General features: G+C 37.1%; 1 protein-coding gene across 5 annotated transcripts in view; it reads left to right on the top strand.

Annotated features, from left to right (window-relative positions):
- The window catches only part of ULK4 (unc-51 like kinase 4), a 497,440-nt gene that overhangs the window by 229,875 nt on the left and 251,659 nt on the right, over window positions 1–15,906 (top strand). For all 5 annotated transcript variants that reach the window (XM_045530714.1, XM_045530715.1, XM_045530713.1 and 2 more), the window contains one exon: window positions 5,114–5,162. In XM_045530714.1, coding sequence (XP_045386670.1) covers window positions 5,114–5,162 — 49 coding nt within the window. The remainder of the gene's footprint in view (window positions 1–5,113; window positions 5,163–15,906) is intronic.

Consider the following 15,906-nt stretch of genomic DNA (forward strand, 5'->3'; position numbering starts at 1 on the left):
CAGTGGTCTCCTTGTACCCGCCTTGTCACTCTTGGGCACTCCTTTCTTTGTTTGCAAAACTGAGTGAAGAACAGGCAGAGATCCTTTGCCTTCTCTTCCTCTACCTCTTCTTAGCTTCCCTGCTCTGTGAATATGGGAGTATGGTGGGGCAGGGCCAGAGGGACTTTAGTTCTTTTAACACTGTTCTTGATTCATCCCTACATGGCCTTGGGGCAGAACTCTTAAATTTTAAAGGAAAGTTTAAAAATGTTAATAATGGCGTGAAATTTAGCCCAACCAACTTCTGTAGCTCTCTGAATAGAAGTGGGGTTAATCTCCCTATTCCTACTTTTCCTAAATTGCAACTAGGAATTTATATCTAAAATTGCCAGATTTACTTCATATGGTAAACTAAAATAAAGTCCTAAGACTCCCAACCAACTGAATGGACCCCCTCTTGGACAAGGGGACCCCAGAGAAACCTTAAAACTGAGTTCCCAGCCATGATGTGATGGGAGGTGAGACAGCCTTGTTAAACCCTCTCCCTGCCACTGGGCTTTCTTCCCTAAGGGCTAAACAGAAACCAGTCTCACCTCCCTTTTGGTGGTTCAGGCCAACATTCCTTCCTGGTAAGAGCCGCTGACTGTGAAGTGGTTCCGACCAGTCTATAGAGGATGTGCAATGAGGGTTTCGTGTCCTCTGCTTCACCTTTTGATGTCAGAGGGCTGAAAACTCTGTGTAAACACTGCCGTTTTTTGTACATGTGTCCTATGAAGGGGCATGAAGCTCAGTTGTCCATGCTCATGTTTCTCCTTTCAAAGATACATTCATGACTCTTCCTACAGTTTGTTAAATATGTACATTCAGCCACCTTGCTCAGCATAAATTCCTGTTTCTGGACATTTCCTTGAAGTACAGGCTCTCGGCTTCTGCCCGAGGCTGTTGCTTCCCAGCCTGTCAGAAAGGCCGCCCTGCGGGCTGCAGCCCTTGTGAGAAATGAAGCTCTCCTTTCCAAGTTTACGAACCTCATCATTTCTTCATTTAACAATCTTTACCCTTTGTTTGCAATGTACATGAAATGCAACTGTGCCAGAAAATAGAGAAAAACAAGGCCATCACGATTCCGTAGGCCACTGCTAATGACTTTACCTCAAAAGCAAGTATTCTTTCTTACACCAAAAGTATTGACCCATTATTTGAAGTATGCATTTTAATTATTTAGTAATCATTGCACATTTGTGATAAAATCCTCTCATAGGTCAATTTGTGCTTTTAGCTTACATAGATAAAGCTCAATAATTTAGATTGTATTTAAACATATGACATTTTAAATACTATTTATTGATGCTTAAACTATCAAACATCAATAAATAAATTTAAAAAAATTTGCAACATTGAGGGTAGTGTTTACTTTGGGGACAGGAGGGTGTTAGAAGGCCAAATAATGTGTTCTAAAGATTTTCATAAGTTTATTCAAATTTTATAGTTGACACAGTACCTCCTTTGTTAGTAATATAAAAAATCCTAGTGAATCTTCTGAGACAAAACTTTGTAGAGAAGACTCTTTAACTACACAGAATCTGTCATTAAATTAAGGGAGAAACGAACAAAGACCTAGGTAAAGTAGTCCCAGGAACTACATTTGGGAGCTATATTTCAATTTACTCATCTGGGATTACTTATACACATTGTGCTTAGACGGCTAACATAAAGGAAGAAAAGTATACTGTAACATAGTTAATAAGTTCACAATCCTTTGAAGATCAGAGATCATTTCAAAAAGATCTCTGTTTGGTTTTGGTTTAAAAAAATGTAGATAAATCACTTCCCGTCCTTCAGGCTTTTCATAAACCATAGACATTTCATTGTTTTAGGATTCAGGATATAACAGGCCTCTGTAGTAAAATGATACCAGTGATTTAAATCATGGTGGCCAGCCACAACAGAACCCCCAAAATAAGATAGGTTTTTGCATCATTATTTTCCAAGGGCTGCTATGATGATTTCAGACTTGCTGCCTGAAGAATTCCCTGAGAATCAGCAGCATCAACTTTTCTTTTAGAGGTAAGCCTCATCCTCTGTGGCCGAAGTACTGCATTAAATGAAGGGTGCTCTGAGTAGAGCTCATGACTCAAAGAGTCCATTGAGGGTTTGATCACTGGGGACCTGAGCCACCAATTGGATCTATCCTGTATGAGAAGAGATGCTTAACATAAGGACAGTGATTTTTTCAAAACCACATTGTAAGAATGCAGTGAAAGACAAAATGAATATTGTCGCTAAAGCAATCTCCTTAAATCTGTGGATATCAGATATTTTATCGGCAACTCACAGTTAAAAAAATAAAAGCAAAGCATTTTATGCCATGACTGAATACATCACAGAACAAAGCTACGTGTGACACCCTTGGATATTCTTTGTTTTATTGTTTTTAATTAAAAACATGCTGGTCAATACTCAGTAAACACGTCTCATTGTCCGCATATTGGTCACTTCCCACATTTTAGAAAAATACTGCTTTTAATAGATACTGCTTTTACAGATAATTTTAAATGATTGCAGCTACCCTTGTTCCTTACTTGCTTTAGAGTTCCTCTATTGGAATCACATGAAAGGTTAGTTCATAAGTCATAGAAAACAACTAAAAATATTCATTTTATTTAGCTTGAGTTCCCTTTTTATTTATCAGGGAATACTGTATGTGGCTGTAAATTATGTTAGTCAAGAACAAAAATTGTTACGGTTGATTGTGTTCAGAAGAATGCGAAGATGGAGTGTTAGACTTTAGAGTCAGAGGAATTGTAAGAAGTAATCCACGCCAGCCTGCCCATCATGCAGAGGCCTGGAGAAGAAATAGCTGGGATTTTGAAGAATGAATTATGGTAGTTTTATGTGGTTATATCTTAATAGAATATATTTTAAAATACTATCATCAAAGGGCTGGTGTGAGTGGATGTTCTTGGTCTGAATGATGGAGTAGACTAACTTCCAGGTACCATTGCAGAAGTAGGGTATTTATGTTCTTGTGACTTTCTTGGCCTTGGTTGCTAGGGCAACTCTGAGATACATGTTTGGCTATTTTAGCCTGAGCCTAATAATAGTGTATATAATACAAATTTAAGACGACGAATTTAGGGAAAGAGAGAGTTAACATCTAGGAAGCTGAGGAAGAAGACTGTAAATTTCCTTGGCCTGAAGTTGTGCATGGTGTGTGCATCTCCTGTCCTAGCTAGGCATAGTGTGAGGAGCTTCATCCTCACATAGGAGCAGCCTTCAGTTGCCTAGGAAACTGAGAGCATTTAAATGAACTTAATGTTTGTAATCAAAATCTTTTCCCCCCTAATATATTGAAACTACAGAAATAATCACATTTATTTTTAAAATTTGTTAACATTATTTTAAATTGTTTTATTTTTAAATAATCGCATACATTTATGGAGTAGAGTATGATATTATGATACATGTATACATTATGGAATGAGGCTAATTAACATCTATCACCTCACTTTTTTTGTTGTGAGAACATTTAAAATCTATTCTTTTAGCAATATGGAAATATAAAATGCATTATTATTTTTTTAGTTACATACCATAGTATTTAATAAAATGCATTAGTATTGACTAACTTACTCCTCCTGTCTAAATGAACTTTGTACCCTTTGACTTACATCTCCCCTTTCCCTGTCCACCACCCTCCCCACTCACTATTTTACTCTCTGCTTCTATTGAGTTCCATGTTTTGAGATTCCACATATAAGTGAGATCGTGTGGTATTTGTCTGTCTGTGCCTGGCTTATTTCACTTGGCATAATGTTCTCCAGGTTCCTCCATGTTGTCACAAATAGCAGAATTTCCTGTTTTTTTAAGGCTGACTAGTATTCCATTGTGTATGGACACCACATTTTCTCTATTCATTCATCCATTGATGAGCATTTAGGTTGTTTCCATATCTTGCCTTTTGTGGATAATGCTGCAATGAGCAGTAATTACATTTATTTTTGCTAGGCACCAAGGTAGGCCTTTCTAAGTGCTTCAGTCTTTGGGAAAAATATAGTATCTCACTTTCTCTTAACAAATACTTGCAAACACTGCAGTCTTTTTTGGTTAGTTTCATAGGATTGATCATCCTTTTGGGAATCCAGATGATAAAATTCCCTTTCCATCCACCTGGTGTTTTCTGTAAAATAGGCAAATTGCACACACCTACAACGTATGCAACATGATGCTTATCTTAAGCTCTGTGGTTTGTCATACAAAGTTAATTCTAATAAAATGGTAAAAAGGAATATGACTTTTTTTTCTCGATTGAAGCAAGAGTTAGCAAACTATAACTTGTTGCCCAAACTATGGCCTAGTGCCTGTTTTTGTAAATAAAGTTTTATTGGAATACAGCAATGCCAATTTATTTGTGTATTATTTATGGCTGCTTTCACTTTACAATGACAGAATTGAGAGTTGCTATTGAGACAGTGTGACCTGCAAAACCTGAAATATTTACTGCCTGGCCCATTATGGAAAAAATGTTTGACAATTCCTAGAGTAAAGGAAAATTTAGAAATTTAAGTATTGTTCTTAATAAAAACTGACTTTTGAATGGTTTGGGTTTTATCAAGGCTGTTTTCTCTTAAATTACATGAAAAAAATCTTCTGTTACAATTGATGACAATTTACAACTAGATTTGATAAGGAAAAGTGCCTAGGGTCTACCAGGTGATTGGTGTCCAATTTTTTAAAAATTAAAGATCATTAAAATTCATTGTACATTAATTTCTTAATGCTAAGAAGACAGCTAATGAGACATATATAAAAAATTACTCCATGGCATGCTTATGATTTAACTGTGCAGTGAGGGTTGGTTATATTATTTCTGCTGACATTAACTGTTTTGATAGTCTTGATAATTGTGAATTTTAATTTTTACATTAAAATATCAGTCTTTTTGAGATTTTACTTGCTACGGATCAATAAGGCTAGTAGTCACTTGCAAAGAAACTTCATATTATGTTTAATAGCTGTTAGTTTAGTGTTTAAGAATTTTAGCAATAAAATGTGGGGGCTGTAGTGCTCCATATCAGGGCAACAGTTTAAATATGTATTGTCTAACATGTGGTTATGTTTTCATCTTTTCTAACAGACTCGTGGAAGAAAGCAAACTGATCCCACTCATTTTTGAAGTAATTCTGGTAAGAAAGGAAATGTGCACTTGAAATTCAAGTGAGATTTTGGAATTTTAAAGATTTTGGCTGAGTTGTATAGTTGATTTGCTCACCCTGATTCTGCTCCAAAGTATTGTCTGTCGTTTATTGTCTCACTTAATCTCTTCAGACTACAGCTTTCATATCTGTAAAGGGATGTCAAGCTCTGAAATTTTATAGGGACACTGTTTCATGACATACCCTCTTCTTACAAATCCTGTAGATTTGAGTTTTATGGTATTAAGCAATATGCATTTTCTAACGTAGAATACTTTATCTGAGGTTGGTTTGTGGAGGGAGGGCATAATGATTATGGTTACACTTTACTGTGACTTTTCTGATGTTTAATATGAAGCCTTCTGACTTTGTACTTCCTGGGTACCAACAGATCAGCAGTTTTATGCCTGTGGTCATATGGTTGTCTTCTTCAGAACTTAGAGTAGCTCAGCTTCCATACACCATTTTTCTATTCACAGAATACAAAAACATCTATTTGAAAAACAACTATTAAAGAAAATCTTTCATCTATGTTTCTTATTTGTAGAGAATAAAATGGGATGCAGAGTTGACTTTCTTCATCTCTGTTGAATCCTTAATTATACTAAATATAGATCTGTGAGTTAGGCTGAAAATTGAATTGTGCTTATAGCAAGGGAGTGCCTGTGGCCAAAGAAAGATTCTGTTATATCTCGGTGTGTTATCCCCTTTTACCAAGAACTTTGCCTCCATAGCTCGATGACAGTATTAGGGACAAAGGAGGGGACACTTCCCCAGCCAGATCAGCCTAACCCACCTTGGTCATCAATGGAGCATCAGCTGTGATAGTTTGATAACCCTACAATGGAAAATAAACTTTCCATAATCATCCTGAAATCTTAATCTACAAATTTTTTTTGTGTGTGCTATTACGCCCTTATGGTGAAAGCTTTATTTTTTTTAGCTACAGATCACCCTTTCCTTTTCAGGAGAGCTTAGTGGGTTTGCTGAGCTGTTTGCATTGGATGGGGTGCAGGAGTGGCAGTGGGGTAGTGTTCCCAAAGCATACTCAAGTGACAAGATGACAGCTGCCTTGCTGAATGGAATATGCAAGGTTAGAGCCTGGATTGAATTGCTTAGAATAGTAAAAGGGGATTTTAGAGACAGCATAAGAAGGTGGGATAGAGAAAAGGGAGATAAAGAAATTTGTAGATCAAGAGCTGTCTAATGGGGATTTTTATGTTTTGCCTAGTGGCATGTATGTTTCCCCACCTTTGGTAAGGTGCACATTACTTGTTAATTTGTTTTGGAGGACAGTGGTGTAACAAACTGCTGAGTTTGGCACATGGTTGGACATGGGACAAGAATGAAAACTATCCAAACTCAGCCACTTTTGGCATGTATTTGGAAAGAGACTGGTGTTGTAGACATTCTAGAGCTAGAATGGACCTTAATGGGTGGATGTGATTCATCTTCTTGCTTTGGCCGGAGAGCTTCTAACCTGCTACGGTCACTACAGCGCCTTCTATGACTGGTAGAAAGTTCTCATTCTATCCTTTGGCAATCGTCTCAAAGTCTAAAATTGCAACATATAAAATTCCTTCTTGTAGGTTACCAAAGCCCTTCCATACTTGATTAATCTTTTGTTTGATTGATTAATGCCACAATTTAAACTCTTGTCATTGTAGTATGGCTGTTGTAGGGAGTGGGTGGAAGGTGACATCCGTTCTATGTGTCGAGATTGTAGTTGGTCCTGAGCCCTGTGGTCTCACAGGCATGTCTGAAATGATGTCCTTGCTCTAACCAGAACAGCTCCATGCTCAGGTTTCTTATAGGATATTATTTTAAAAAGAGATCCTGCTGCTAAAAAGTAAAGAAGAAAAATATTTGAAATCAGTCCTTTATGGGACAGGACTTTGATGTCCTTGAAGAACATTATTAAATTCCTATTTTATTTTTGTCTTTCTTGAGTTTAATGATCTCAACTTTTTTTCTCTGTACAAATACATTTTTTAATCAATGAAATGTCTTTGTAGCAGTTATCCTGTGAACTATTATCTTGGCCTTTTAAAATTTTTGTCACTGAGGTAGACATAATATAGTATTTTATTGATTCTATGATGCACACTTTTTTCAGATTTAACATTTCTCAAACCGAGATATACTTTCCAAATCAGTGACATTTTACAGTTGCTTTCAGCCAGGTGAACTGGTTGTCATTGGCTTAACCAATTTATTTCAATTTTATTTTCCTTTTTATAAATGCCTAAGAGTGATATATTATAAAAATCTGTGTCTGAATAAGTCTAAAAGCTCTTTCAATAAAAAGTAAATAAAAATTCTAAGTAATAAGAAACCATGTCATAGTTTAATTGGCCACATTTTTCTTTCTTAGTACTTGATAAAATAATGGTGCATCTTAGAACTGATGGATTTCTACATTCAAGGAAACACAGTATATACTTCAGTTTGGTTTGGTTTCTAAGTTTGAGGGCTTAGGTGGTGTCTAGCATATATATCTGGCAGCTTCTAGCAATGATTTGACCAGAATGAGGCAAAATGGGAAGATTGTATGGTACCCTGCATGCTTGGCTTACTACTTATGCCTTCTAGCCACCCATTAAAAAAACAACAAAGCAGCATTTGACTCTTTCAGTTGGTGGTCTCCAGTGACTTCTTGATGACTTTTTCTTTTACTTTTAGCCCATAACTTTTCCAGCTTCTGTTTGATATACTTAAAGCCTGCTTGCAGGCTTTGTAACGTCCTTCCTCCTTTTTGGAGTTCTTCCTATGATGTACCCTTCCCAGCATTGCTCTCCTACATGTTTTTCATTAAGAAGGTGATCGTGTTTCTTCTGATGGAATTGCAGGCAGCTTCTCTGTTTTTCCTGCAGGCATGGAGACAAGTAAAGGTGAGGGGAACAGAATTCCGAATTTGACGTCCTATTTGTACAAAAGAGCCATGTAGAAATCTTAGGAAGAGCAGACATTTCTAGAGCTGTGTGATAGACCAATAGCTCCAAGCATGAATTCAAACTGGTTAAATAATCAATTGAAATTAATTTTATTATTTTGGAAAAAATATAAAAGCAATCTCCAGTTTCACAGTCTACGTAGGGGACACAGGGCTACTTTTGGTCTGGATGGCCAGTATGTAGGCCCTCTGAATTCATGTTGCAAGGAGAAAACGATGTATAAGCACACGTAAGAGTGTACCTAATAAGAGCTTTATGGAGGGAGGAATAGAAAGCTGTGGACCCTGAGGAGGGAGTGACCAACTCTGCTGAGTAGGGGAGGGGAGTCTCACAGAAGTGACTTTTGAACAGGGCCCTGAGGGAAAAGGAAGAGTTATTTGGAGGGGAGAGGGGTGGCAGTCCAGCTTGGGGGATGGGAAGGCCAGGTTAGCGTATGGAATGCTGAGTACAGTAGTAGTCTCTCAGTATCTGAGAGGGATTGGTTCTAGGACCTTACCCCCCATACCGTAATCCTGTGGGCCCCAACCCCAGGTCTGCTGCCATGACCTGTTAGGAACTGGGTCATGCATCACTGTGGAACTGGCCGCACAGCAGGAGGTGAGCGGCTGCAGGTGGGCAAGCAGGCAGTGGAAGCTGCCTCTGTATTTACACTGCTCCTGTATAGCTGCTGTCCTTCCCCCACCGTGGAAAAATTGTCTTCCATGAAACCGGTCCCTGGTGCCAAAAAGGTTGGGAGTGGCTGCCATAATCCATAGGTACTCAGGTCCCTTGTACATCCTCCTGTATACTTTTAATCGTCTCTAGATAACCTGTAATACCCAATACAATATAAATGCTATGTAAATAGTTGTTATACTGTATTTTTAAATTTGTATTTTTTTATTGTTATTTTTAATTTTTTTCCCCAATATTTTTGATCTGTGGTGGTTGAATGTGGAATGCGTGTATAGGGAAGGCCAGCTGCCCTTAGATGTGCTTAAGTACATGGAGCGGAGGCCATGGAAAAGTGGTGGGAAGTGAGGCCAGAGGGTAGTTTGGAACAAAATCCTTCAGGGCTTTATAGTGTGATCATTGGCTTTGCCAATAATTTATGCTTTTTAAAATCCTCTACTTGAGAAAAAAATCTTCTAACACTCTTATGCTGCAGGAGGTATGTGCGATGAGGAGGTGGGCTGATCAGCCACAGGTTGGGACTCAGGGAGAATCAGGCTAGGGTCACGGGCATGTACTGGAAACTTGAGCGTCCGTGCTCCTTCAGTCACTGGGTGAAAGCTGGACTCTGGGAGCTCCTGCCAGTCTCCATCAGTGAGGCTTGAGGTCAGCCTAGGGGACTTTGGGGAAGGGAGCATAAAAAACAGCTGGCTGGTCTCAGAGGTTTGATCTGAAATCCCAGGAGTTCTAACACCATGTTCAGGGTAGAGACCAGGCAGAATGTTTTCAATCTTGAGCTCCAACTGCAACTTTCCCTGCTTTTGGCACACCAAGCGGTGGAGAAAGTCAGGGTGGCTGATTACTTACAAAACTGGGTGCTATTCCCCTGACAGGGCCTACCTGGCTGAGAGCTCTGCATTTTCAGTGGCAGCACAGGCAGCTGTGTTAGACAGTGAGTGGAGGCTCACACATTGTGCACTGGATTAAGCTGAATGCATTTGTAACATGCACAGTCTTCAGGGTCTACATCACTAAGGCAGTCTGGATCTGCTTAATAAATGCAGGTTCCTGAAAAACAGGAGCCATCAGAAGATGGCTTGGCTTTGGAGTGCAGAATCGCTGGATCTGCAGGACGGAGGACATTCTTTTTTTTACTTTGCCACTTTCCAAAGGGTAGAAACCGCTTTTAAATGCATCTTAAATGTGAATTTGGATGTATCAGCCTTTGGGTTTTGCTATAACTCTAATCTTTCTTCATTTTATTTCAGTGGTTTATGTTTTGGCCTACTTCAATAAATCATTTTAATGCCAAGTAATATAGGCAAACTCTATTTTATTGGAAAAAAATCTTTATTCATGGCAGATTTTCCAATATGTGCCAAAATATTGCTGTCATGATATTTTATGTGTCTATTCCAAAACAAACAATTAAAGAGCAATTTCAGTGGCAAATGTTAACAATAAAAATGGGATTAGCAATACACTAGTTTGAAAATTATGTTGTTTTAACAATTCTAGAGGATAGGAGTTGAAGCAAGCTTTAGTAAATCTTTCAAGTCAACTGTATCTTTAGAAAAGAGTCTCTTTATGGATCCTTGGAGCCCAAAGGATTTAATCACGGAGACACCAGTGTAGTATAGACTGACAGTCACATTACATTTAAGGAATGTTTTCAATCCTGTGCATTCATCAGGCTTATAGAATTGGGGTTTGCTCTACTCTAGTTGAAACTCAACTAATATGGGTTGGTTCTTAGAGTATGTTAAAATGACAAGTTCTTTATAATTTTAAGAATTTATATGCTTGTGTTCAGTATACCATTAATGAGGTTCTGCTATGCACATGGGCAAAAATTTCTAAAATAGAAAACAAGATTTGATTAAAATTTCAAAACGTTTGATTTAGGAAGATACTTTTAAATTTGTATGAAGAGTATCTGCCAGATGCAGGAGATAAATCTCATTCTTCAACCTACATTTATACCCATTCGGGGCTTTTGTAGATTGAAGAATGTAGCCGTACAACAAATTTCTGTAGTATACAAAGGTGACTTTACATACTGCTAACATAGACTGCCATTAAAGTATGTACTGAGGTGCTTTTTTGGGAAATGAAAATGGATTTGCACAGATCCATTCTTGGTAGCTTGTATCATAAATTTGTCCTTACAAAATATCTTTCTAGGGCTAGGGTACAATCTATTGTCACTGGATTGAATGAAGTGAAGTTGTTCATCTAGCAAGTGAACAAATAACTGTGATCGTTTCCATGTTAGCTGAATAAATGGATTGAATTAAGTAAAATAAGCTTAGTAAACTTGGGCTAAATACAGCATAACTAGTTCTGCATAATCAGTGCCAGTAAAGACAGACTTTATTATGCCAAAAACCACATATTGTACACAATTTTAAAAAGCTACAATAGGGCTTAGTATGTCTTTGGCCAATCATAGGGCCCAGATTGAGAACCTGTGACATACAGCCTCTCCTACACCAGTGGAATCTTGAGTTTTATCATCATCATTCTTGTTTCTAGATCTAAGTCCTGGGCTTCACTTTGAGGAAAAGGTAGTATGTATCCATCCTTCCTTCTTTCGAAAGAAGACAGCCTAGTTAAGAAACATAGGAGAGAAGTACCTAAGTGATAAGATGTTAAATAATGTTCTTCCCAAGATCATAAGCTTTTTGGTTTTTACTTCTTTTCTTTTTTTTTTTTTTTTTTTTTAAAAAAGCAAAGTTTAGTACAGTTTATTGGCTTTAAAAAAATCTATAGTCTGGTTATAAGTAGTAATAGTAGATGAGATAGGACATTGCTTCTTGTTCATTCACCCTTTACTTTTTCTCCTCATCTGTTGACTTTATCTTTCTTTTTAACTTTCTTTTTTAAAAAATTTTTATTTATTTATTTTTATTATTATTTCAGCATATTGTGGGGGTATAAAAGTTTAGGTTATGTATATTGCCCTTGCCCCCCACCCCCCGAGTCAGAGCTTCAAACATGTCCATCCCCTAGACAGTGCGCATTACACTCATTATGTATGTATATACCCATCCCCTCCCCCCCCCACATCTGCCCAACACCCTATTAATGTTATTCCTAAATGTGCTCTTAGGTGATGATCAGTGAAACCAATTTGATGGTTAGTACATGTGGTGCTTATTTTTCTATTCTTGGGATACTTCACTTAGTAGAATGGGTTTCAACTTTATCCAGGAGAACATAAGAGATTCTATATCCCCATTATTTCTTATAGCTGAGTAGTACTCCATGGTATACATATACCACATTTTATTAAGCCACTCATGTATTGATGGGCACTTGGGTTGTTTCCACATCTTTGCAATTGTGAATTGTGCTGCTATAAACATTCGGGTGCATATGTCTTTTTTATAGAATGTCTTTTGTTCTTTTGGGTAGATGCCCAATAATGGGATTGCTGGTTAAAATGGTAGGTCTGCTTGAATCTGTTTAAGGTATCTCCATATTGCTTTCCACAGAGGTTGCACTAGTTTTCAGTCCCACCAGCAGTGTATGAGTGTCCCAGTCTCTCCGCATCCACGCCAACATTTATTGTTATGGGACTTTTTGATAAAGGCCATTCTCACTGGAGTTAAGTGATATCTCATTGTGGTTTTGATTTCCATTTCTCTGATGATTAGAGATGTTAAGCATTTTTTCATGTTTCATGGCCATTCTTCTGTCTTTTGAAAAATTTCTGTTCTTATGTACTTTGCCCACTTTTTAATAGGATTGTTGGAGTTTTTCTTGCTGATTTTCCTGAGTTCTAAATAGATTCTAGTTATCAGTCCTTTATCAGATATGTAGCATGCGAAAATTTTTTCCCATTCTGTAAGTTGTCTATTTACTCTCGTGACAGTTTCTTTGGCTGTGCAGAAGCTTTTTAATTTAATCAGGTCTCATTTATTTATTTTTGTTGTTGCTGTGATTGCCTTTGGGGTCTTCTTCATAAATTCTTTGCCTAGGCCAATTTCTATAAGAGTATTTCCCACATTTTCTTCTAGAATTCTAATAGTTTCACACCTAAGGTTTAAGTCTGTTATCCACCGTGATTTGATTTTTGTGTGAGGTGAAAAGTGTGGGTCCTGTTTCAGTCTTCTACAGGTGGCTATCCAGTTTTCTCAGTACCATTTTTGAATAAGGATTCTTTTCCCCAGAGTATGTTTTTCTCTGCTTTGTCAAAGATTAGATGGCTATATGAGGATGGTTTTATATCTGGATTCTCGATTCTGTTCCACTGGTCTGTGTTCCTGTTCTTGTGCCAATACCAAGCTGTTTTAATAACCACAGCCTTATAAAAAAAAAAAATAACCACAGCTTTGTAGTATAGTTTGAAGTCTGGTAAATTAATACCTCCCATTTTGTTCTTGTTGCCTAATATTGCTTTTGCTAAATGGGGTCTTCTCTGGTTCCATACAAAGTGTAAAATAATTTTTTCTATATCTGTGAAAAATGATGTTGGTAATTTAATAGAGATTGCATTGTATCTGTAGATCACTTTGGGTAGTATAGACATTTTAACAATGTTGATTCTTATGATCCACGAGCATGGTATGGTTTTTCTACCTGTTTACGTGCTCTACAATTTCCTTCCTCGGTGTTTCATAGTTCTCCCTATAGAGGTCTTTTACCTCCTAAGTTAAATGTATTCCTAGGTACTTTATTTTCTTTGTTGCTATTGTGAAGGGTATTGAGTCTTTGATTTGGTTCTCAGTTTGACTGTTACTGGCATATATGAATGCCTCTGATTTGTGTGTATTGATTTTGTATCTTGAGATTCTGCTGAATTCATTTATGAGTTCCAGGAGTCTGTTGAATCCTTGGGGTTTTCTAGATATAATATCATAAGCAAAGGGTGAGAGTTTGATCTCTTCTGTCCCCATTTGGACACCCTTGATTCTGCTCTCCTGCCTGATTGCTCTTTCAAGGACTTCTAGCACTATGGAATTGGAAAATGAAATAGCCAGGGTTCTTTAGTTTGATGTACTCACAAAGGACAGTGGTTGTGGCTCTTCTTAATTTTGGCTGTGGTGAGTGATGACACTCAACTTCTTCCCTAACTGCAGACTCTCAGGGAGTGCCAGTCATTAGCCATTGGCCAATTCTGGTTTCGGGCTTGTGTTATAAAATGTAATGCTTACTGTGGTCAGACTTGCCTAGTCATACTACTCCCAAACCATGTATTCTTGGAGCCCTTTGAAAGATGGAACAAAGTAAATGACTAATGGTAAATGCAAAGAATTACTGGAAGAACCTAGTATAAAATCAGTAATTACTCATTCTCAATATGTAACCACTGAAATTTTACTTTTTCTCAAAATTCTTCAGTAACATAGACCTCCAAAAGTTCATTCATGAAAACAACTGAAAATACCCACTTTTTCAGAAAGTAGAAATATCAGCAAAAAGTTACTAGTTTTGATTAAATAAAGCAGCAAATATATATTAGCATTTGCTTTTGACGCTCTGCATTTGTTTTCTTGGATGAACAAAAAAAAACAAAACAAAACAAACAGAATTTATGTGCTTACTCAGAGCTACAAAGGATATTCAGACTGAGCCAGGAAATCTGATGTACTAAATCAGTTTACAGATTTATGGGAAAAGTGGAGCTTTTTAAATAGCTCCAGCAAGTCAAATTGCATTTTGGATTTATTAAAGGTACTAAATTGGAGAAAGACTGATGCAAAGCCAGTGAGGGCAAGTTATTACATAGAAATTTTAGGTTGTTTTTGTAACGAAAACAATGCATACTTGTAACATAGAGATATCTAACATAGCATGTGACAGTTTCCCATAATTTCATGGCTTACAACTAGATGCATATTCTCCTCGTTATTTTCCAGGCATGTATTGTATCTGTATCAGTTTTTTCCAAAAATGAGACCATACTGAATATTCTATTTTGTATATGTCTTTATAAGGTCCGTGGCAGCAGCGTTGGATGGATGTGTGTGTGTGTGTGTGTGTGTGTGTGTGTGTGTGTGTGCATGCTTGCATGCGCGTGCATATGCCCATATGTATTCTTTGTGCAGTTTATTTCATTGTATTAGCACAATTTATTTAGCCAGTCTCCATTGATGGACATTGCAAGGCCCCTCCAATTTCTGCTAATATGAGGAACACTGAACAGAGCATCTCTGTCACATCTTTGTCCTCCTATGTAAGTTTCCATAGGATAAGTTCTTAAAAGTTGAATTGTTACACCAAACTATATGCATCCTTTGTATATTAATATTACTTGCCAAATGGTGAAATACAGTTTCCTACACAGTTGTAGTATAAAGTAACACCTGCTTTGTCACACTCTTAGCACAACTGGATATTATCAGTTTGTATTTTGACCTGTTTTCTTTTCACTGTGACAGTCACATTTATCAGTCTTTTTTGCTTGTAGTTTCTGTTTTCCAGTATGCTTAGGAAAAGATTTTTCAGCCAGGTTATAAAATATTTATCTTTTATTCTATACATTTATAGTTTCATAATTAAATTGTAAATCTTTGCTCCAGAATAATTTTGTTGTCAGGAATGAGTACAAATACAGCTTATCTCTTCCCCAGATCTCCTTCTTACCATCATCAAGTTGTTCCAAGAGCATTTATTGATTTAATCCATCATTATGGTGACTTGAGATCCCTCTCTGTCACCATATTAAAAAATCAACTCAAAGTGAATTAAAGACTTAAACATAAAACATGAAACTATGAAACTACTAGAAGAAAACATAGGGGAAATGCTTCAGGACATTGGTCTAGGCAAAGATTTTATAGGTAAGACTACAAAATCATAGGCAACAAAACCAAAAATAGACAAATGGGACTATGTCAAACAAAAAAGCTTCTGTACAGCAAAGGAAACAGTAAACAAGGCGAAGAGACAATCTGTTGAATGGGAGAAAGTATTTGCAAACTGTTCATCCAACAGGGGACTAATATCCAGAATATGCAAGGAACTCAGTAGCAAAAAACCCAAATAATCCAATTCAAACTACTCAAAGGATCTGAATAGACATTTCTTCAAAGAAGACTAAAAATGACCAAATATATGAAAAATGCTCAGCATCACTAATCATCAGGGAAATGCAAATCAAAACCACAATGAGATACCATCTC

Source organism: Lemur catta, chromosome 18, assembly GCF_020740605.2.
Source record: "Lemur catta isolate mLemCat1 chromosome 18, mLemCat1.pri, whole genome shotgun sequence".
NCBI classification, from domain to species: Eukaryota; Metazoa; Chordata; class Mammalia; order Primates; family Lemuridae; genus Lemur; species Lemur catta.